The following is a 24,133-nucleotide window of genomic DNA, read 5'->3' as shown; positions in this document are numbered from 1 at the left end:
CCAGGTGGCTTTGTGGATATCCTTGCGCGGGAAAAAGGTGCTTCGGATCACCAGGCCTCGGGAAGCTGCGAAGTTTATACATCGTTGGCCATTATCGTTTGTGTCGGTGTGCAGGCTATGGGGTCCTACCACCGGTCTATACATTTCTTCCCTACCGACCTGGGCGTTCATATCCCCGATGACGATCTTGATGTCCCGTGACGAGCAGCTGTCGTACGTTGCCTCCAGCCTCGCGTAGAACGCTTCTTTCTCATCGTCGGGTCTACCTTCGTGCGGGCAGTGCACGTTAATGATGCTATAATTGAAGAAACGACCCTTTATCCTCAATACACACATTCTCTCGTTGATCGCCTTCCAATCTATCACGCGATCCTGCATTCCGCCCAGCACTACAAAGCCCGTTCCCAGTTCGTTGGTAACGCCACCGCTCTGGTAAAACTGGGCCTTTCCGCCACGTATCTTCCATACCTTCTCTCCTTTGCGACAGATTTCCTGCAGAGCTACGATGCCGAGTTTGCGGGGTTCCAGCTGTTCAATCAGCACCCGCTCGCAACCTGCGAAATTTAGCGATCTGCAGTTCCAAGTCCCGAGTCTCCATTCGTCGTCCTTATTCCGTCGCCTAGGTCGATGCCGAATATTCCGCTCCGAATATGCTTGAATGTTGTTAGTTTATGTTGTTTAGGTGTGTAGCCGTACTGGGGCAACACTACCGAGTCTCGTGATGGGGCTGCCATCTTATAGTGCCGAGACTCACTACCTCCTTCCCGGTTAGTATACGACCTAAGTTTCCACCGGGGTTGGTTACCCGATCTCCGCTAAGGTTGCTCGTATTCCGGCTGGTACCACGAGGAGGTCGGGATCGGAGTTGCTGGATAAGAGGCTAACGACCACTATGGGGTCTATATTCCGCATTATCCGGCCGTTTACCAACCGTTATCTATAGAATTGTGATTTCTGACATTCGATTAATGGAGATCACACTAACTGCATATTCTAAGAAAACTAATCTTTTTTTTCCTTATAGACTACGATCTCAACTTGTCGAATGAGTTCTCAGGAATGTCGATGGACACCGGAGGAAGTAATTTTGAATGGGACTTTGAAGTATCGTGAAGTATTCAAGCATCCACAAACATCAATCCATTTGTCGATCTGATAGCTTTGAAATCAAAATTGTTTTCATGCCACCGCTCATCGTTTATTTTTTGTAAGCGGCTGGTACAATTTGTTCGTTATATAATTCGCTCAAAAGGCATAGCCGGAAAAGGAACTTTTTATGTAATGAATAAAACTTCCGAGGAAATAATTGTATAAGTTACGCCTTTATTATTCAAATTAAAATATAATAAAAAATGACAAAGGTATCGTTACTATTGTTTAACTTCGTTTTCCGACTCATCGTTAGAAATGCATCCAAAAATTTCAAAAACTGCTCATTTTGCCAAAAAGTATTTTACGTGCAGGAATAAATTCGAAATAGCTCATTAAGCGGTAAATAATACTTAACATTTAACAGAATTGGATGTTGCAGCGGAAGTAATTGGTAGCTTACATTTGTAACTACAATCAACAGCACATGTGGCCAACGAAGTCACCTGCCAAATTAAAGTTAAAATGCCTTACGTACGGTTTTCATACTAACTATGTTCTAGATGGAAACAATGCATTTCGAAATTTCGCGATAGTTCTCCCTTAAGTATGGTTATTGTTATTTTATTCCACATGGAATTGGGCACAAATTTATTGTGTTCTTTAAAAGCAAGGTATTAAAAACATGGTGGATTTGATGTTAAATGCATATTTATATTGATTAACCACTCATCACCATCCGAACGAACTCCTCGTAGTTAACGTTCCCTTGGGAGTCCTCCTGGTTCTGAAGAAGTTGTTCAACCTGCAACAGTTTAAATATTGAATAACAGTTTAATATTTCACACTGCAGTTTTGACTACGGAATTAAGACTTACCTCATCGTCAGCTAATTTCTCACCAAGTGTGGTGAGCAAATGTCTCAATTCAGCGGACGAGATAAATCCACTAGCGTCCTTATCGAAGTGACGCAAACCCTCAATAAAGTCGTCCGCAGTATCCGCGGTACGCTGCTTGGAAATGGCTTGATAGATTGGCAAGAAAACTTCAAACGAAACACGCTCATCGGGTTTCAGCTGCATGGTAAATTTTTTCACGTCCGACTCTGTCGGATTTTGCCCGAGCGCTCGCAGGCACTCCCCAATTTGCTGCTGTTGGATCTTCCCATCTCCTCGGTTGTCGAACAAGTTGAAAGCCTCCTGGAATTCTAGAAACAAAACAAAGGAAATTTTGTTAATGTAAGCACGAATTTAATTAACACAATTTGAATACATTAGCTTCGACTCGACGTCTACTAACTGAATTCATGACCTGTACTACCAAAAAAGGGAAATGTCTCGAACAGTAGTAATAAGTGGTAATGAGATGATAATAGACCCTGACTTATTTACTTTGTAGTCTAGAACATACGCTCAAGCGGCACAATTAGAATGATAGGAGTGAAATTGTCCTAAGTTGAATTATGCCAAGGAAAAATCAGGTATGTAAAGTGCAAGTTCCTTTTAATTTCGAAGAAATATTTAAACTCTGATTGTAAAAACAATTTGATCAAGCTATTTTTTATTTTTTTGGCTTTCAGTCAAAAAATAGTTAAGTTTTGATTTTCGTGTAATAGCAGCGAAACACGGGGCCCGGGAGAAAAGTTGGGCTCAAATCCGGCTATAATTGGCTCCCATTATGGCTTGGTTCAATCCGCAGGTCTACGAGTTTGGTAAAAACGAACGAACCAAGAACCTGCAATACTGCTTCAATGGCCCTCTCCTTATCCAAACTACCGCTAATTTGTGTCTTTACCATGTTTGATTTGAAAAAAGCGAACTGAAACAAAGGAAGTAAACCCAAATTTCTTGACTTTTTTATTGTATAAATTCACTTGAATCTTTAGAGTTCTTGAAGCTTATTACAATGAAAACTGGGTCTTTTAATCGTGCTTTAAAAAAAATTAACGCCCTTCAGTTTGTAGGTGTGTATGCAGTTTTGTACCGCAATTGACAGACCTTTTCAAGCGTATTAAATTGTCAAAATTCGCTAAGAAATCTGGTTTGACCGGCTATCTGTACCGGTGGCGGTGGCTTGAAAAGTGACATATTCATTGCAGCCGGGACCATCGATCTGTAAATTGTACAGAATTTCAATTGTACTTAACTTTAGATCCATGAGACTTGATAGGAGCAACGTTTTATTGCCTCAAGTTTGTTCCGCAAGAGTTGCATTTCCACTAGTCGTTAAACTTGTCGATGACTCTTTGTAACAAAACTCGGAGGTCCTTCCGGTCAACATTGGCATAAAAATATGATAAATATTAATAGCCCCAAATTAGTGTCTTGTGATGGAACCCCTGAACGATTGAGAAATTCTTTTGATTCTATTGAGTCCTATAACTCTGGTTTCTCTTCAAATGTCGTATTGAATCCTATTTTACGCAGAGTTGACTTGAATCAGTTGATAAGGTTTGATGACACATCCAGGTGATCAAGTTATATCAGGCATTATGGACACAGTCGGTTCTTGCAAAATCTTGCAAAATGTCATACAACTAATGGCTAAGGACGAAAAGCCTGTGAAACAAGTTTTTCAACAGAATAAAGGTTCTAAAACACGAGCGTTAGTGTGAGATTAGATTAGATTAGATTAGAATAAAGGTTCTAAAACACGAGTAGGTAAAACGATGGTTTCAAGTTGATTATATAGAAGTAATGGTTTAGCCAGTTCAATCACCTGACCTGAACCTAATCGAATATTTTATGGGGATCCACCAACTTTAAACGAGGTTGTTTTCCTTGCGTGGACTCATTACTGCGACCAGTATAGTTGATCTATTGTAATACCGCCCGGATGTTTGCTGTATGACCTGCACTGCATTTCTTTTTGCTATAATCGCTTTTGAGTGAGCGATATGCTTATTAAATTTATGCGTGATTGTGTGTATTGGGGTTTACCCTTTCTTTAAAAGCTTGATCTACTTTACCCACTTATTCTTCGCTGCCAGCACTATCCCATATTATAGCCGTCCCTGGCTAGGACTCATTCGTACCTCTGACCAGTACACTTTAACTATAGGAGGGACATTTGCACTGTCAGGAGGCTTCAGTGGGTAAATATATAGAATTCAGCAAGAAGGAAGGGTAATGTGGAGGGGCCCATAAAGTCACTTGACATCGAATGGCTTGATTCTACTAAGATTCGAACCCACGACCACTCGCTTGTCAAAGCAGACTCGGTAACCTTGCGGCTACGGAGCCCCCCTTAAACGAGGTTAGGAAAGCAGTGAGATAGCTGGAAAACGGCAAAGCAGCTGGAAAGGACGGCATCTCCGCCGAATTTTTGAAAGTCGGGAGCGAACGACTGTATTGTGTAATCCATCAGGTTATACTAATGGTATGGACTGAGGAGGAATTACCTACGGACTGGCCTATTTGCCTTATTTACAAAAAGAGCCATCGACTCGAATGCAGCAATTATCGAGGTATTACTCTCCTCAATTCTGCATACAAAATTCTCTCCCGCATCCCATTTTTCAGACTGAAGCCGTTGCCGGAAACTTGCCGTTTATAGACTTCAACATGCGTACGATTCAGTTAAACGAAACAAGCTGTGGCAGATTAAGCTTGAACATGGTTTTCCTACAAAACTCATTAGGCTGATACGCTGATACTCCCAATACTGAAAAAACGAAATTATTAAATTATAATAAGCATTTTTGAGTTACCACTAAGTTAACTTGCTGCTATTAATTTGAACATATTCAAAAGGTCATTTGATTATTTTAATCTAATTACACTGATATTCTAAGCTCAAACTCGTACTTTTGATATAACTATTAGTTAAAGACATTATTTGAAAAATACACTGAAAAAGAAATTAAATGAAGCCATTTAGAGTAAATGAACAACACTTTTATTAACAACACAACACTACAAACCGCTACGGATAAGTACTAGTTCGAGCAGTGCTGTGTATCTTGCAACAAAGATCAGTATTCTCTCTATGTGTTAAAAGTTTAAAACAAAGCATGTACGATGCACCACTCAGTGAAAGCTGAATTGATCTTTAATCTAATTAATTGCTTAGGAAAAGGTTGTGGGAATTTCATTTCGGAGCCCGATGAGTTATTTTCACCTATTCACCTGCTCAGTGAAAGTCATGCAAATCGCACGTGATAAACTTTTACACTAATTAGGCAACAAATAGCAGACGATACATTGAGGTAGGTAGCAGCTTACTTAATTACTTTCGTCTCATTGCGCGTATCATAGCCAATGGAAATAAATTTATGGGATAAATGACTTTCAAATTTAAAAAACTTGTAAGCATATTGTTTACCCCTTTGTAATCAGTAATAATTTACGTCAATTTTAAAAATTGTCCATGATTTCAAAACATAGTTTTTTGGCTTTTCTCCTAATTGCTCACCAAAGGCTTCCCAGTTCGCTTCGAATTTCAACGCTGGTCTAACAAGCCAGCCATCGCATGTTCGAATCTCAACTGGGAGAGGCTGTAAGAGTCAATAGCATTGTAGCTTCTCCATTGTTCTGTGTTCTTTATGGCTGACTGCAAAGGCTGTCGAATAAATAAAACAAATCTAATTCCGAAAGCTTTAATTTTTTTGACGTAGGACTCCGTCTTACGGCAAGCTTTGGGATAGGGTGTCATTCCAAAAAATCGAAGAATGCGAGCGTCACGAAAAATAAAAGACTTTGAGCGCTAACAACTTAACGGTTTCCAGATCGATTTCAAATATTTTTGCGCCAATCGATCGGTAAATCTTCTGCGCATCCACACGAATAATGAAACCAATTGACTTCAAAGTACGTACTATTGAAAAATTGAAAATAATGAAGCATTAAATTTCCTACGTTTTCGTGCGACGAAGAAAATGTCGACTAATCGTTTTAATTTCCATCATCTATACGTATAAAAATGGATTTCTGTCTGTCTGTCGGGATGTTCCTTATAGAATCAAAAACTACTGAACCAATCGCCGTGAAAACTTGCACGTAGAGGTTTTTGGGGCCAGGAAAGGTTTTAGTGAAGTTTAGAGACCCCTCCCCCCACTAGGAGGGGGGGGGGCTCTCATACAAATGAAACACAAATATCTGCATAGCTCGAGAACTAATCAAGCAAATAGAACAAAATTGGGCATGTGAGTGTTTATGGTGACAAGAATTTATTCTATGGTAAATTGAGACCCCTCCCCTCTTTAGAAGGGGAATTATGACTCCTCTCCCCTTTAAGAGGGGGGCTTCCATACAAATGAAATACTAATTTCCTCATAAGTCGAAAACTAATCAAGCAAATGGAACCAAATTTGGCATGTGAAGGTTTTCGAGGGCAAGAATATTTTCTATGGTGAATTAGGACCCCTCCCCACTTTAAGAGGGGGGGGCTTCTATACAAACGAAATACACTCAAGTCGCTTTTTACGCGAAGAAGGTACGTCCCGCGTAAATCAAAACCGCGTAAATTCCGAAAGCCGTGTAAATTCCGAAAACCGCGTAAATTCCGAAAACCGCGTAAAAAAAACAAAATTTCGAGTAAAAAAACTTTGTGGATTTCAACACTACGCGAAAAAATAGACGTTTTGAGCACATCCGCGTAAATTCCGAAAACCGCGTAAAAAAACGCCTAAATTCGGAAAACCGCGTAAAAATAGTCGCGTAAAAAAAACCGCGTAAATAAAAACCGCGTAAAAAGCGACTGCAGTGTACAAATTTCCTCATAACTCGAGAACTAATCAAGCAAATGGAACCAAATTTGGCATATAGGTGTTTTTGGAGGCAAGAATTTTTTCTATGATGAATTAGGACCCCTCCCCACTTTAGGTTCCACTTTAGGTAGGAGCCCCCCCCCCCCTCTCCTATACAAATTTCCTCATAACTTGAGAAATAATCAATCAAATGGAACCAAATTTGACATTTAAGTGGTTTTGGAGGCAAGATTTTTTTCTATGGTGAATTGAGACCCCTCTCCTCTTTAGAAAGCGAGTTATGAACTATCCCCTCTTTAAGAGGGTGGGCTTCCATACAAATGAAATGCAAATTTCCTCTTATCTCGAGAACTAATCAAGCAAATGGAACCAAATTTGGCATGTGGAAGTTTTAGATGGCAGAATTTTTTTCTATGATGAATTACGACCCCTTCCCCTTTTAAGAGGGGGGCTCCCATACAAATGAAATACAAATTTCCTTATAATTTGAGTACTAATCAGGCAAATGGAATCAAATTTGGCATGTGGGAGATTTTGGAGTCTTGAATTTATTTTATGATAGTTAGAGACCTCTCACCCCTGTGGTAGGGGGATATGGACTCTCATACAAATAAAAAAGAAATTTGCGAAACTCAAAAACTAATCGAACTCGAGAAATTCGAGACTCTTCCATAAAACATTAGTCATTAACAAGACCACAAAAACTATCTATAGTAACTCTAGATCATTCAGGACGAGACGGCCGCGAGTGTTGCCGGCGACCCGCCGTCGGAAGCGCCCACTGGGGGGAGGCAACTCCCCGCAGAAATCACTACTGTCTAGGTTTATTTCTTTTCCTAGGTGTACTGATCTCTATTACTTTCCTTCAGTTGGGTCTGAACAAGCGACAACGAGTAAGGAGAGGATCACCCAGAGGATCGAAATAGTACTTTCCACAAAAAGGTTTTCCGTGAAATGGTAAATTCCGCGTAAGGTTTTTCGCGAAATGGTATTCGGCGAAATGTTACAATCACGGCGAATATTTAAGTGCCATCCGCTTTATTTTATCTGGCTAACTAACGGGGGGGTTGTTTTTTACTGTACTGTGAGGAAAAGTTGAAAATTTGTAAATTAAACTACCCATGCTTTTATAGTGACGTAACTGCCAAAATGAATTATCTAAGGCTGAGCTTCTCAGAAACTTGGTAAACTCGAGATTGTGACAGATTCATGGTTTATGTACAACACATTTTAATTTGTGGCAATACGAAGTTTGTCGGGTCAGCTAGTTCATAAATAAAAATAACCCACGCAAGGCATTGTCGTTATTCTACAGCCAGGAAAACTTGCTTGACCTGTAGAAATTTTGCAGAATAACATTTGTCATGCCGTCCTACATAAATACATGCGCGTTAGCTTCGAAAACATTGTTGTGATTTTTAGTTCGCACGATGAAAAATTTTGATGGACCGATTTTTTAAACGGTACGACGAATTTAAGATATAAAGTCAGTTGCGTAATTTCAATAATATGCTTTAATAATCGCTTTTCAGTGATTTCAAAGTTCACGGGTCGGAAGGTAAGTGTGTCTTAGTCAAATCAGCACAAGAACTTTTGGAGTATTCATTAAATTCATCCAACAATGATGAAAATTAGAATGGCTTTACTTACTACGACGGGAATTAGAAATAAACCCTTGTACCGAATTAGGAACAGGATTACAACTGTCTAGCTCAAATCCATCAATGGGTATGAAGAGTTCGTAAACTGTGTACAGCAATCTGGGGCTGTCACCAAAGACGATCATTAAGACTGTCGCTTTTAACCCAATGCCCTTCTGGTATATAAAAAAAAGAAGATCGGGCACTTAGCTAGTTTACAATAAATTTCAAAATCCAGACACACAACAATTCAAACATATTAACAATCAGTACACAATCATGGGTCACACATAATTATAGGTCATTTTAACATTAACCGATTTATGCGTGAATATTATACTAATTGGTTGTAACAATTGATCAATCATTAGGTGACATTTAAACAAAAATTAGCAGCTAAAATTAAATTGCGTACAATTGTGTGTGACCCATGATTGAGGACGGATAATGTGAATTATAAACTTGGTTTGTTACAAAAGACCCTACATTAAATCTAACAACTGACCTCCACGATTGTTTTTTCTCGATTAGCCAAAATGACCCCCACACGATCGTTCTAGTGTTAAGAAGCATACGGAACTTGCAGTAAATAAAAGCTTACCTTCGACAGAAGTAAAAGTATTCTTTTTTGGTGGTTCATACATGTACATGGTTACTGCATGGATGTATTGACGTTTACCAATAGAAATAGATAACAGGCCGAAGTTTCTTATCGCACCGGATCACTGGTAAACTCTAGTAACAACAACAAAAACCTGACAGCTATGTACACACTCGAGTTGCAACCAACAATCGAACGGATGTAAAATAATCCACTTTATTCTTCAATTGATGCCAACCGTGAATTCGATAGCACTGACGCGTACAGACATGTGTCACGAGGCCCAGACGGAACGGAACAATGGCACTAGGAAACACAACCCTTGCGGATGTGATGACGGTGGAACGCTTAAGGTCATACGCGTTGTGCGAAAGCGGCCAGATTAGATCGAGGGCAATTGCTAGTGGCCCCGCTGCCGTCTCGGTGATGAACCGAGTGTGGAAGAAAAGTTCAGTGTTAAGTTCGCAACTGTTTGGGCGTCGATGCACACGACGCGTGCAAGCACTACCAGCGTACGATCGTAACTGAGAGCCTGTGCGGCGAACGCGTCGCACTGCGATCTCCACTTCTTGATGATGAAGGAAGATAATTCTTAAATTATATTTGAACACTACAGGCTGTGGGCAACAACTGCACAGTGCATATTCGTTGGCGGAATCGGCGAATATTCGGGGTTGCACTCATGTTTGTAATATTGCCAAATTGGGAGACTTACGCTTGGGATCATATTAAAAGCGCAGAAAAATGAAATAACAATTTTTCGCTTGCATCGGAGGAAACCTTATTCACAGCACGTGGCGTGAGTCTGCTGAGATAAAATGTTGCGGTTTCCAATACTTGCAACAACGAAAAAACTATGCCATCAAACATTCCTCACAGTCGCCCAACCTAGCTCAGATTCAACCTTCACCGTTCACATGTTATGTCATTAAACCTCTTCTAACACCAGAACAAACTGCTTCGTTCAAGCTCTGTATGTGGCGCTTATATCTTTCGAAGATGAATCAGAACTTAAAAAAAACAAATTGAATTAAATTTAATAAATGCATACATAAAAAATTGTTTTAGGAAACGTCTTTTGTTCTAATGCTCGTGACTAAAAAATCTTTTAACTGTTAATTTAAATTAGGTCCAGTGCTGGTCATACAGACTCTGATCATCGCACCTTCATAATTTCAAATCACTGATAAGATGTTCAAACAGTTATTAACATTAGTGCTTGGGAACTTAGTACAAAGTTTACTAGGCAACTTGGCACACAATTAAACCATATTTTTAAAACGACAAACCTATCAACACACATTCACGCAACTCACGGCCGTTGTCAGTGGGATGAGAGACTGTGGTCGCTTTCACTTTTCAGTCATCGTCCATATGCTCGTGTGAAAATTGACATGGCACACACCTTAACGCAGATACCCCAAGGGGGCATTTAGGGTTTAGGGCTGAAACTGTAACGTAAACAGTTAGTTCACCTTCAATTTGCTGGAGAATTTCATACGGTGTTTGACAAACTAGGCAGAATTATCCCATTTTGCCCCAACGTACCCTGCTCAGTTGGTAATTTTGTAAATGGTATGTTGAAAGTATGCTGCTGGGTTCGTTAAATTATGCAGCTCAGAAAAGATATGGACAAGACCAGCAATGACAGCCGTGTTGACTAACCAAAATTGTAAGGTTGCTGACGTAACGAAGATGTCAAACTAGAATAAAAAACCGGTGTGCTACTGTATGGCATCGGACGGTTAGCGCTAACGACAATGGTAATAACCAAAAACGACAGTTGCCGTACTATGGGAATATAATCGAATATTTAAATGCGCGAATTTAGCAAAGGAAGGAAACAACTGTAACCATACGCACGTTTGCATCATTACAACTTTCTCGGAGTGATCATATAGACCAGCTGTTGTAGGTAGATAACGTAATATTGAAAGCAATAATTGACCTCAGCTAGTTGTGTACCATCAGAAGACAATAACAGAGAAATATCCAGTTAATAACACAGTCTGACAACCAAAACAAAAACAACATGTGTTCTGATCACCATTATTCTGGTGAAGAATCAACCACGTAATATCACATTTATTACATTGGCTGATATATTTCAAAAAGTTTTTTAATTATCATTTGAAATTAAATTAAAAGAAAACTTTGCAATTAAGTTCTACTATGTATATTTATTCTTGACAGATACGTATTTCTCCTACGACTTGTAGGCTTACTCACTGTCTGTTTTCGAACTGAGAAAGCCTGCAAGACGTAGGCAAAATACCTACGTATCTGTCAAGAATAAATATATACACAGTAGAATTTAACTGGAAAGATTTCTTTTTAATTTTATTTCAGGCTTCGTATTCTACTAAGACCCTCCAAAAACTGCAGTCAATTATCATTTGCAAAATTAGGTAAATATTCAAAAAATATTTTGCAGATATCGTAGACAGATAGATCAAACAGTTCACTGAACAAAACATTGAACCAATCATTCGAAAGAGATCGCCAGAAATTTGCTTGCTGCCCAGTGGCACAAATGGGGCGCCATTTATCTCATCCGAAACATCATATACTTTGCAACATGGCCAGCCGGGTAGGGTGGAAGATGCAAATTTCGCCAAGAGTCCATATTTCGCCAACTGAACAAAAAGTTTTAAAATTTGCAGGTTTTATCGTCCACAAAATATTGATATCGCCACACAATTTAGAAGAATCTCAATAATAGCAAAACTTTAGACTTTAAATGAGTAATTCGACAAAACAAATGAGGACGTATCGAAAATTTTGAACGTGGAGAAATTTGATTTGGCAACTTTGTGTCGATATTAAAACACAAACATTTAAGTAATTGATCTAATTGAAGATATTTGTTTTATTATGGATATGGTTATATCATAAATAGAAGGTATGAAGCAAACTTTGTTCACAGGTCATCAAATATTCGGACCCGTAAACTTCTTTCAGACGAACATGGCGAAATGTGGGTCCGCTACCCTAGCTCGCTATTTACTAAAGGCTCCTTTCGGTGGCCTCAAAATCGGATGCCAGTCATATACGTTTGAGCTATAGCCTATGCGCTATCGTGCATAAACGTGCAACCCGTACAGGCAAAATCCGCTGAGCGCGCGCGAGTTGTAATTCCTTATAAGGAAAACACGCAAACCTCGATTGCCTTTGCGTCGACAATTTAATACCAAATAGAGGAACAAACCACTTTTAAGTGACCAGTCATTGCGTTTCGACATGTTTCACCACTAAATCCAATACATAAACGAATACATGCGCGACATATTTGGTGTTACAGGTTGCACAGAAAAAGGTTCGGCCACCTTCATTGCTCTTAAACTGTGCGGAGAAAAATAAGTGGCTTTTTATCGATTTTTTACTGATATAAATTCAAAAATCAATCAACAATATCTTTGTATATATTATACTAGCTGACCCGACAAACTTCGTATTGCCACAAATTAACCTGTGTTGTACATAAATCATGAATCTCGGATGATCTTTGTCACTTCTCGAGTTTTGCAAGCCCCCCAGTGGGCGGCGCTTCCGACGGCGGGTCACCGGCAACACTCGCGACCGGCTCGTCCTGAATGATCTAGTGTTACTATAGATAGTTTTTGTGGTCTTGTTATTGATTAATGTTTTATGGAAGAGTCTCGAATTTCTCGAGTTGGATTAGTTTTTGAGTTTCGCAAAAATTTCTGTTTTATTTGTATGAGAGTCCATATCCCCCTACCACAGGGGTGAGAGGTCTCTAACTATCATAAAATAAATTCAAGACTCAAAAATCTCCTACATGCTAAATTTGGTTCCATTTGCTTGATTAGTACTCAAATTATAAGGAAATTTGTATTTCATTTGTATGGGAGCCCACCCTCTTAAAAGGGAAAGGGGTCGTAATACACCACAGAAAAAAAATTCTGCCATCTAAAACTATCACATGCCAAATTTGGTTCCATTTGCTTGATTAGTTCTAAAGTTATGAGCAAATTTGTATTTCGTTTGAATGGGAGCCCCCCCCCCCTCCTAAAAAGGTAAGAAGTCCTAATTCATCATGGGAAAAATGGTTGCCTCCAAAAACACCCACATGCCAAATATGGTTCCATTTGCTTGATTGGTTCTCGAATTATGAGGAAATTTGTATTTCATTTGTGTAGAAGCCCCCCCTCTTGAAGTGTGGAAGGATGCTAATTCACCGTAGAAAATATTTTTGCCTCCAAAAACCTCCACATGCCGAATTTGGTTCTATTTGCTTGATTAGTTCTCAAGTTATGGGGAAATTTGTATTTCATTTGTATTGGAGCCCCCCCTCCTAATGTGGGAAGAGGTCACAGAAAAAATTCTTGCCTCCAAAAACACCTACACGCCAAATTTGGTTCCATTTGCTGGATTAGTTCTCGAGTTATGAGGAAATTTGTATTTCGTTTGTATAGGAGCCCCCCCTCCTAAAGTGGGGAGGGGTCCCAATTCATCATTGAAAAAAAAATTGTCTCCAAAAACACACACATGCCAAATTTGGTTCAATTCGCTTGATTAGTTCTCGAGTTATGAGGAAATTTGTATTTCATTTGTACAGGAGCCCCTCCTCTTAAAGTGGGGAGGGGTCCTAATTCACCATAGAAAATTTTCTTGCTCTCGAAAACCTTCACATGCCAAATTTGGTTGCATTTGCTTGATTAGTTCTCGAGTTATGAGGAAATTTGTATGGAAGTCCCCCCTCTTAAAGGGGAGAGGAGTTATAATTCCTCTTATAAAGAGGGGAGGGGTCTCAATTCACCATAGAATAGATTCTTGTCACCAAAAAAAACACCCACATGCCAAATGTTGTTCTATTTGCTTGATTAGTTCTCGAGTTAGGAGGAAATTTGGATTTCATTTGTACAGGAGCCCCCCCTCTTAATGTGGGGAGGGGTCCTAATTCACCGTAGAAAATTTTCTTGCCCTCGAAAACCTTCACATGCCAAAGTTGGTTCCATTTGCTTGATTAGTTCTCGAGTTATGAGGAAATTTGTATGGAAGCCCCCCCTCTTAAAGGGGAGAGGAGTTACAATTCCCCTTATAAAGAGGGAGGGGTCTCAATTTACCATAGAATAAATTCTTGTCACCGAAAACACCCACATGCCAAATTTGGTTCTATTTGCTTGATTAGTTCTCGAGTTATGAGGAAATTTGTATTTCATTTGTATAGGAGCCCCCCCCTCCTAAAGTGGGGAGAGGTTCTTATTCATCATAGAAAACATTCTTGCCTCCAAAAACACCCACATGCCAAATTTGGTTCCATTTGCTGGATTAGCTCTCGAGTTATAAGGAAATTTGTATTTCGTTTGTATAGGAGCCCCCCCCTCTTAAAGTGGGGAGGGGTCCAAATTCATCATAGAAAAAAATTTTGTCTTCAAAAACACACACATGTCAAATTTGGTTCCATTTGCTTGATTAGTTCTCGAGTTATGAGGAAATTGGTATTTCATTTGTACAGGAGCCCCCCCTCTTAAAGTGAGGAGGGGTCCTAATTCAACATAGAAAATTTTCTTGCCCTCGAAAACCTTCACATGCCAAATTTGGTTCCATTTGCTTGATTAGTTCTCGAGTTATGAGGAAATTTGTTTGGAAACCCCCCCTCTTAAAGGGGAGAGGAGTTATAATTCCCCTTATAAAGAGGGGAGGGGTCTCAAATTACCCTAGAATAAATTCTTGTCACCGAAAACACCCACATGCCAAATTTGGTTCTATTTGCTTGATTAGTTCTCGAGTTATGCAGAAATTTGTGTTTCATTTGTATGGGAGCCCCCCCTCTTAGTGGGGGGAGGGGTCTCTAACCATCACTAAAACCTTTCCTGGCCCCAAAAACCTCTACATGCAAATTTTCACGCCGATTGGTTCAGTAGTTTTTGATTCTATAAGGAACACAGGACAGACAGACAGACAGACAGACAGACAGACAGACAGACAGACAGACAGACAGACAGACAGACAGAAATCCTTCTTTATAGGTATAGAAGATTCTACTTTTAAATCGTGACCTTACAGCATTCTATTCTGAGACCAGGTCGATTGTACTAATCTAGGACAAGCGAAAGTTATTCAGACCTGCTGGTATTATCAACTTATTTTGCACTTACTTGTTACTCTTTACTGAATTAATAGTACAATCCATAATGATCAGTTACGAATCAATTTTTCAAATTTATCCTTTATTTCACTATAACCAAATTTGGCAATTCACGGGATCCATTCGCTTTTAATCGAGATTTTTTTGTTAGATTATAGTCTCTTTAACGGCTTGGGTCATTCGTGACTTCTGTGGGTATGGGATTTGAACCCGGGTCCTCGGCGTGGCGTGAGAGGCGTGGATGCTAACCACTACACCGGGACTGAGCCCTGGAATTTATTTTCCAATCAACCAAAAACCAAACATAATGTTTCAAAGGCCACAAACATCCCAGACTGTGTAGCAATTGGAATGAGACTTGCAAAATTTATTCATTAAAATGAGTTTTGTTTACGATAGTCGATCAACAGTCGAATGTGTAAATTAAGCATTAAGGACCGATTCTTCAATATTATCATTATTAGCGTGCACAGCCCCCACCATGTAAGTACCGATGATGACAGAGACGAATTTTAACGCAGTTGGGGTGCGAATAAGTCCCGCTTCCCAAAACATAATGTCAAGTTCATCATCAGGGACTACAGTGCTCAGATTGTTCAGGAGGAGAAACTGAAGGATTCAGTACACACCAGCAAATGAACGAAGATGACCTAAGTGTTTTCGACTTCGCCGCCTTCAAAACATAGGTAGTGCCATTTTACAGCATAACTACTCCTGAAGATCATCCCACCGGATGGAATCACAAATTTTTCCCGTTTGCCACTTTTCAGACATCATCGCCGTCAGAACCTATCTGGGCGCTCGAACCACTACCTAATAATGGTTAAGATATATTATTATTATTATTATTTATTTATTGTAATTCCAACCGACCATTATGGTCTAAATGAAATATTGTGGCTGAGAAAAGCCACTTTGAGTAGAATGAACTATTCATCTTCAAGGCGGCATAAAAACCCTGCATCTTTTAACAGCACAAATTAAAAAATATAAAATAATTACAAAATACAGAAAAACAACATAAATTCCCTAAACAAACTGTCAAAAATTAAAATCATGTCGGCTATTGTAAGTAACAGCCATACGCCGGACTGGTTCATGCAGACCATAATTGGTACGCCGTGTTCCTACTCGTAGAAGCTCTTGGTGTCATTGAGGTCGGGAAGGGCAATGCAACTGAAGCGAAGAAAGTATAGATGGACAGTCATACACTCCAGCTAGAATTTTATGCGCCGTCGTGGCTATGATGTCTTTTCGTCGTTATTCTAGCGAAGTGACACCGATCAACAAGCAAAGGTCCTCATAGGGTGGAAGATTGTCCGGATTTCTCCACGGTAATGTGCGACATACACTCCGAACGAAGCGTTTTTGGATGCTCTCAATCCGCCTAGACCAAAACTCAAATTGCGGATCCCATACAACACAGTTTGTTTCAAGTATTGATCGCACCAGTGAACAGTAAAGTGTATGCAATGTACATGGATCCCGAAACTCTTTTCCAATTCTTATGATAAGTCCCAGTTGGCGATTAGCTTTGTTGATTAGCATATCATAGTGCTGTCGGAAAGTTAACTGATCATCTAGCACGACGCCGAGACCAGTGACAACATTACTACGAAACAGAAGCTGGCCGCAGATGTAGTAGTCATGAATCAGTGTTTGCTTTTTGCGAGAGAAACTAATAACTGAACATTCAGGGATGCTAATCGTCATATAGTTACAATCGCACCACTCCACAAACATGTTGATCAGATCTTGCAATTGCAATCTCAGGCAGTCCATTTGTGTACGAACGGTCGTGTAAATTTTAGTGTCGTCAACATAAAACAAACGTGTGCATGAGGTAGTAGTCGGGATAAGTCATTTATAAATAACGAAAATAGTAAAGATCCTAGAGTGCTACCCTGGGGTACTCCTGAACCATTTCCGAACCAGTCAGACAAACATGCACCTAATTTCACAGCCATTTTGCGATTTTGTAGATAAGAAGCAAGCCATGTTACAAAAGTTGCTGAAGCTCCCAGTCTATCAAGCTTAGCTGGTAGAATACCATGATCGACCCGGTCAAATGCTGCTTTCAGGTCAGTGTAAACGGCGTCAACCTGATCTAGCTGGTCCATAGTCCTCAAGCACAAAGAAGTAAAATCGAGCAAATTTGTAGAAACCGATCTACCGGGAAAAAATCCATGCTGCGATGTGGATATATAGTTTTTCACGTGAAAGAAAAGATAATTGTAACCAATTGTTTCCAAAATCTTTGAGCAAGCACCAAGAGACGTAATTCCTCGATAGTTTTCCACGTTACGCTGATCACTTTTCTTGAAAACCGGAAACATGAAATACGACTTCCAATGACTAGGAAATTGCAGGCTTTGCAGAGAGAGATTGAATATTGCAGCAATCGGAGATTTTAAGACATTGCCACATTTCTTCAGCAATACAGTAGGAATACCATCCGGGCCTGGGCTGTAGGAATGTTTCAATTTACAAATAGCCACGGATACTTCATCTTCAGTCACCGTAAAAGTTGTGATCCCAATCTCATTACTGGGTACCAACCTCAATGCTTTGGCGAAACTATCATTTTTGGCAGGCTCACTGTTAAAAACTCCCGAGAAATGCTTAGCAAACAAGTCGCAGTTTTCTGTGTAGAGAAGTCGCTTCGTCCTCATTCAGAAATACGCTGGAGGGTAAACCGTCCTCCTTACGTTCTCCAAAAGCTTTTCGGTTTAAACCGAAGTTTTCCGAATATAACTGAGATAGAGCCTCTTACTAAAAGTTTTGTATTTCCTACTAGCCGTGGTAAAACGTATCCGGTCATCTTGTTATCGCTGAGATACGTCTGCGTGTCGCAAGTGTCCAACGACGGGAGGAGAAAGTTGGGTGCCGCTACGACGTCCGCCGATTGGAGAATCCTGAGGTGAAAAGGGCCTTTGTTGAACAACTTGAATCTCGAGCCTCGGAGCTGCCACCTGGTGGAACCGTCGAAGAGCAATGAACCGGCATCAAGAACCAGGGCTTGAAAAGGGATCGCAAGTTGAATGTGACTGCCGTGAATGCGAACTTTCCGCATTCAAACTGCGCTTTTTGAACGATCATTTGACTGTTTTTCTTATCCAGTCAATCTGCCGCTTGCGCTGCTGCCGTCTTACAATTCATGCGGCATCTCAGCGAAAGCAAACAGTCAATCTCCCGTTTTGCTTTGCGCTTTGAGAATATAAACTGCAAACTGACTGGAAGCATACGGTGACGTATTTTTTCGTTTCTCTTTTTGTCTCCAAATCGGCTGCTCACAGTAATAGTTTGTCACCCGGACGTCGGTCCGACGCAAGCAAAATATTCGTTTGTATTGGTCGGAGTCCGACCGACTTCTTCCATGCACATGTAGTGGTTGTTTTTTTGTAGTATTGAATCATACGATTGTGCGGTTGCTTTTCGTTAGCGTGGTGATTTCCAGTCATTTGACTGCTTTGCAGTCATTCGCTGCTCCAAACGGTAAAGGCAACTTGATCGAAACGAAAATGTCAAAAAGCTTTAGAACGCGTTCATTCTGTTGCGTGCATTCAGCGTTTGACTGAGCAAACTGCCAGTTGTGTTATGCATAGCGTTCGTATTCCACCTCTAAACGGACGGTGTGAACTTGAATGCGCGTTGGTGTGACTGCGGTAGAAAAAAAGGATCGGTCGAAGCCCTGTCAAGAACGCTTTCATCACGACCAGTGATGAAACCCTCGGCAAAGCGCGCAGCTGGCGGAGGGAGTGGATTTCGGATGAAACTTGGAGGAAGATCGACGAGCGGAGAGAGGCGAAAGCTGGCATTGAGCGAGCGCGAACCAGATCGGCTAAGACAGCTGCCCGGCAACGATACGCCGAACTGAAGAGGGCTTGTCGTTACATGTGCTTGTAGGCGGGACAAGACAGCCTGGACTAACTCCCTAGCCGAACAAGGAGAAACCGCCGCCGCGAATGGTGATATCCGTTGCTGTACGATATTTCTCGCCGCCTTAGTGGTATCAGCATGAATACAAAGATGCCGCTAAAGGACAGAGCTGGTCAGCTACTGACTGACCGTACAAAACAGCTTAAGCGATGGACTGAATACTTTGAACAACTCTTCCGAGTTTCAAAATGTCAGAGACCAACAAAACCAGCAGCGTATGACGCCTACAGTTTGTCGAATTAATCACATCAACTCGGAGGCGCAATCGCTGGATGAAATTGCAGCAGCCATCAAGAGTATGAAATCCAATAGAGCGCCAGGGATAGACTGTATTTCAGCCGAAATGCTCCAAGCTGACCCATCTTTGTCAGCCCAGACGATGCATTAGCTTTTCAGCAATATATGTGACACCGCAACTTTTCCGGTGGTCTGGATGCAGGGCATGTTGGTCAAAGTTCCTAAGAAAGGAGACCTAACTGAACGCGGTAACTGGCGTGGCATCACGTTGCTCTGTATTACTCTCAAAGTACTCTGTGAGGTAATCCTCAACCGGATCCAGGAGAAGATCGACGCTACTCTCCGGCGGCAGCAAGCTGGATTCTGGTACTGGTACTGGCCGATCATGTGTAGACCATATCACAAAGCTCCACATTATATTGGAGCAGATCAATGAATTCCAGGACACTTTTCTACTGGTGTTCGTTGACTTCGAAAAGGCGTTCGACCGACTTAACCACGAAAACATCTGGGGCGCACTTAGGCGTAGAGGAGTTCCAGATAAGCTAGTGCATCTCATCGAGGCTCAGTACAAGGCGTTCTCGTGCAAGGTTTTGCACGACGGCGTCTTGTCCGACCCCATAAGGGTTACTGCTGGCGTGAAACAGTTCCGGTTATCCGGAATATAATCTCAGATTATAGCTTGGTTCGACCCATGCACCTTCCAGCATTGGACAAAAGGTAGGAGTCACAAAGACAACTTGTTAAGCGTAGCTACCTATTATCCCCCCTTCCTTTCCATTCTTTCCCCTCCATTCCCAAAAAATCCTTCTTCATTACTTTCCCTTACCGTCCCTTCATCAATTGTAGAACCATCGTTTAAAAAATATTACTGACAACTCCCCCAACTTCACAATAGCGGGACAACAAGTTGAGCAGGTAGACGTCTTTCAATATCTTGGTCGCCAGACAACGCCCGATGGTGGTACCAAGACTGATATAGCTACACAGATCAAGAAGGCCAGGGGTGCCTTTGCAGGTTTGCGAAACATTTGGCGCTCAAACCAGATCACTCTACGTACGAAAATCCTTTGAATCTTTAATTCAAACGTTAAATTCGTACTGCTGTATGCTTGCGAAACGTGGTGCGTCTCAGCGGAGACAGCGCAAAAACTGCAAGTATTCATTAACCGGCGCCTACGATATATCATTCGTGCCTGGTGGCCTGACAACTGGATATCCAATGAGGAACTCTATCGTCGGTGTCATCAACGGCCAATGGCCACAGAAATTCGTGAACGTAGGTGGAGGTGGATTGGACACACCTTGAGGAAAGGAGCGAACGAGGTCTGCAGAGAAGCACTCGACTGGAATCCACAAGGACAGCGTAGAAGAGGCAGACCCAGAAGCTCATGGTGACGCAGCTTAGCCAACGACATCCGGGCTGTAGACGAGAACCTGTCCTGGCGACAGGTAAAAGCCATGGCGGGTAACCGTCAGCAGTAGAGATCTCTGAATTCATCCCTTTGTTCTGCCGGACCGGCGGACATGGACACATAAGTAAGTAAGTTAATTAAACGTTCTAGAAAATTTTATGATAGCAAGAGCTTTTATTTGTGGTTGTGTGGTTACGGAGAAAATCGTGTCACACGTAGCTTTCACATAAAAGAACTACCTAACAAACTAACTTTGAGGTCAGTGCAATATATTTCATGTCCAACCATTAGACAATAATTGTCCAACTATTACAAATGGGACTGTTGTGTGATTCACGGCAGTATAGGACAATACGGTTGTAGCACAGTTCAGCGATTGGGCATTCAACGTTGTCAAAAAAATCGCATATTTTTCCATGAAAAGCTAATTTATTCGATGAAAATGGCCATATAATAAGAGCAAATCTGCTTCAGATTTTTATTATTCTATTTGTAATTGTTTGTATAGAAAAAAATCACTGAGAGTCAAAATTGAGTAGCTTGGTTGTGTGATCATTGGCAAATTACCCTACCGTGACAAAACGCCAATTAGACCGGTTGTCCTCTGTGGGCGTGCAAAATCAATATCTCTAGAAGAGCACTGGCAGGAGACTTCGAAAGGCGAGTGCTAGCAACCATCTTTGGCGGCATGCAAGAAAACGGTGTACGGAGACGACGAATAAACCACGAACTCGCGCGTTTCTACGGCAAATGCAGTATGCAGAAAGTAGCCAAACCAGGACGAATACGTTTGGTAAGACTTATTGCCAGAATGGGATGCCCTGTAACCAAAAATTTACCGAGTATGCCTTGACCAGCGAGTGGTCGTGGCTTAGCATCTTAGTAGAATCAAGCCATTCGATGTTAAGCAACTTTACCGTGGGTTTATTCTTAGGCCTTTCCACATCTTACCTTCCTACCGAATTCTGCAGGCCTGAACAATGGGGCGCAGCGAAAACGATGTATTGATCAAGTCATAACTGATGTTCGGATTGCCCTGCCCCTAGTGCTGGTCGAGGAAATTTCCAGCCCAAAACATTCTGATCGCAAATCCAACTTGCTGTAATTACCGTGACAACTAGCTGACCATGCTATACACATCAACGACTAAAAACTTAGAAATGAAACTCAACCCTTATTTTGTCCGTCGCCCATTTATTGTTTGATTTCTATATATAACATGCCTGTATTTTAAATTGAAATACATCATACATCTCCCCCGTCCTATTGCGCCACAATCTATCCACACCCACTTGACCACGATCCCAACTATCCTTGAAATAATCGCTAGCAAGCAACCACTGACTCAGCTTAAGATTTTTGAATAGGTAATATTTGTCGAACATCGAAGGCTCCCATAAAGATTTGTATCCGAGAGTATCCGTTGTTACGGTAGGACGAAGAATTCTCGCTAGCCAATCGCTTACTGTCATAAATTCTTGTGTCATAATATTCTGCAACACAACGGGTATTTTACCCTTCACATTGGTGATATTGAACCATGGATAATAAATTTTCCAAGCATAATTATCCGGAACTTGCATAGTCTTCCCGCTTAAATGTTTTATGTCCTGATGTACCTGCCGTAGTCCGTCCGGATTTTTTTCGTTAACAAAAATAAAACCGTGCCCAACGGTGCTACGTATCATTGCACAGCTTGCGCCACCACTAAAATATTGCTTTGTTTCTGGTTCTCGTATACCCGCACAAGGACATTCGCAAAATTTGTAGTTGCGCTTTTGCTCCGTATACTCTGACACCAAAATGGTGCACACTGATAGTAAAATCAACAAAGTGCACAACCTAAAAGACATATCAAGTACTTCAAAGCCTTCACTGGAATGAATTTCAGTGATAGACGGAGCAGAACATTTAAAGGTTGACTATTGGGAAATTTTGCGGGGTAAGGAAGGTATAACTGATGCATATCAAATATCGTTAACTACACTATTTTACACACATTATGGCTATTGTGCACAACAAAGAAATAAATCAAATTTGAACTTACTTGAAATATATGACGATAAGCCATTTTCTTATTTGAGAACACGTAAAACATCAATAGGGTGAACTAAGGTGGTTTGTATTCTTATTATTTGTCATGCTACCCTCGCATTGATCTTTCACAAAACTATAGATTTATGTGTATGTAGAGGAAGAAGATTGAGTAGAGCTTCTCTAAAGGCTTCAGAGGAAATGATACTTATAGCTCCTGTTATGGAGATGGTTGCAAGCCTTTGATACTTGTTCAACTTAATTTGAGCCGTTTTGTTATGCTTTCGACCACCAGATTGGCGATGCACAAATGATTCTGGGCTAAACTGTTGCTGAGTATATCTAATATATTGTATTTAAATTTCAAAGGTTCTTTTACTGACCAAAAAGGAAATCTATTGCCTTATAATGCCAATGCCTTTGCCTTACAATTGCCATATATGTTGTTCAATATGTATTTTCCAACAAAGAGGTCTATATAACGTTAGGCCCAAATACCTAATGTCTAAAGATAGAGACAGCTTAGCGCCCTTCTAGTTTTAGGTCAGTGAAGGAAACCTTGCGACTTTTGGTAAATGATACAATAATTGTTTTCGTAGAATTTATATTTAATCCCGTAATAGGTATGGTGCAAACGCAACGTAAAATTTAATGCACTTTGGATTCTGTCAAATTAAAATATGATAGCAATATATACCGCAGACTATAATGACGTCATCTGCAAATCCAATTATTCCAGAGTGTTAATTAATATTGTTAGGTTTCCAAGCTTATCACGAGCCTAATTTAATCTCACGCTCTACATATTTGTTTAATCTGTACTTGTTCATGTATAGGCACTTCCTCACTATCATCATTATTCTAAACATGAATAATCGGTTGCTCGTACTTAAATATCGTAAGCAACCAACCTGTAAAATTCGTATATGAGACCCACTGAGCCTTATCCATTCTTTGTAATTACTCATTCAACAAGTGACGTCATAACTATGGAATTCGATGGTATACGTCATGCAGACATAAAAAATTAAAGCAATAAAAAATCGTTTTTAAGTGATGTTTAGAAGTTAAACCAACAATTTTGACCACACGGAAATTTCCAGAAATGCGTATTTACGATTTTCACTTACCAGCTAGTTGATCTTCGGTGAAATTAGTCTAAAAGATGTAAAAAAGAAAAACATTATCTTCAAGGATTTGAATTCCTACTACTTGTATTTCTCACAAACTTACCATTGTGCAAAGTTATTTTAAATGTGATGAAGATCAAGCAGTGATAATCAAACAATTGAAACTATTTTTTAACAATTTTCGCGAGTAAGCAAACCTATAATGAGTACGCGAATCAACACCCAACAC

General features: G+C 40.5%; 2 protein-coding genes across 3 annotated transcripts in view; one reads left to right on the top strand and one right to left on the bottom strand.

The window, feature by feature from the left end:
- The window catches only part of LOC128744443 (STE20-related kinase adapter protein alpha), a 5,460-nt gene extending 4,105 nt beyond the window's left edge, over positions 1 to 1,355 (top strand). Inside the window, exon 4 of the mRNA XM_053841465.1 lies at positions 1,025 to 1,355. Coding sequence (XP_053697440.1) covers positions 1,025 to 1,113 — 89 coding nt within the window. The 3' untranslated portion in view covers positions 1,114 to 1,355. The remainder of the gene's footprint in view (positions 1 to 1,024) is intronic.
- Positions 1,304 to 24,133, bottom strand: LOC128744445 (myosin-2 essential light chain). 2 transcript variants are annotated; one of them, XM_053841468.1, is made up of 4 exons: positions 24,008 to 24,133; positions 23,905 to 23,932; positions 1,968 to 2,296; positions 1,304 to 1,894 (listed from the first exon to the last, which is right to left on the bottom strand). In XM_053841468.1, exons 1-4 carry the CDS (start codon positions 24,008 to 24,010, stop codon positions 1,811 to 1,813), a joined length of 444 nt encoding a protein of 147 aa, XP_053697443.1. In that variant the 5' UTR covers positions 24,011 to 24,133; the 3' UTR covers positions 1,304 to 1,810. The 2 variants fall into 2 exon arrangements, with proteins under 2 accessions (XP_053697443.1, XP_053697442.1); XM_053841467.1 differs by lacking the exons at positions 23,905 to 23,932; positions 24,008 to 24,133 and adding an exon at positions 9,038 to 9,529.

The sequence above is a fragment of the Sabethes cyaneus genome, chromosome 3 (assembly GCF_943734655.1).
Source record: "Sabethes cyaneus chromosome 3, idSabCyanKW18_F2, whole genome shotgun sequence".
In the NCBI taxonomy this organism is placed as follows: Eukaryota; Metazoa; Arthropoda; class Insecta; order Diptera; family Culicidae; genus Sabethes; species Sabethes cyaneus.
The sequence above is the reverse complement of the archived record's forward strand: the minus strand, read 5'-3'. Positions and strand labels throughout refer to the sequence as shown.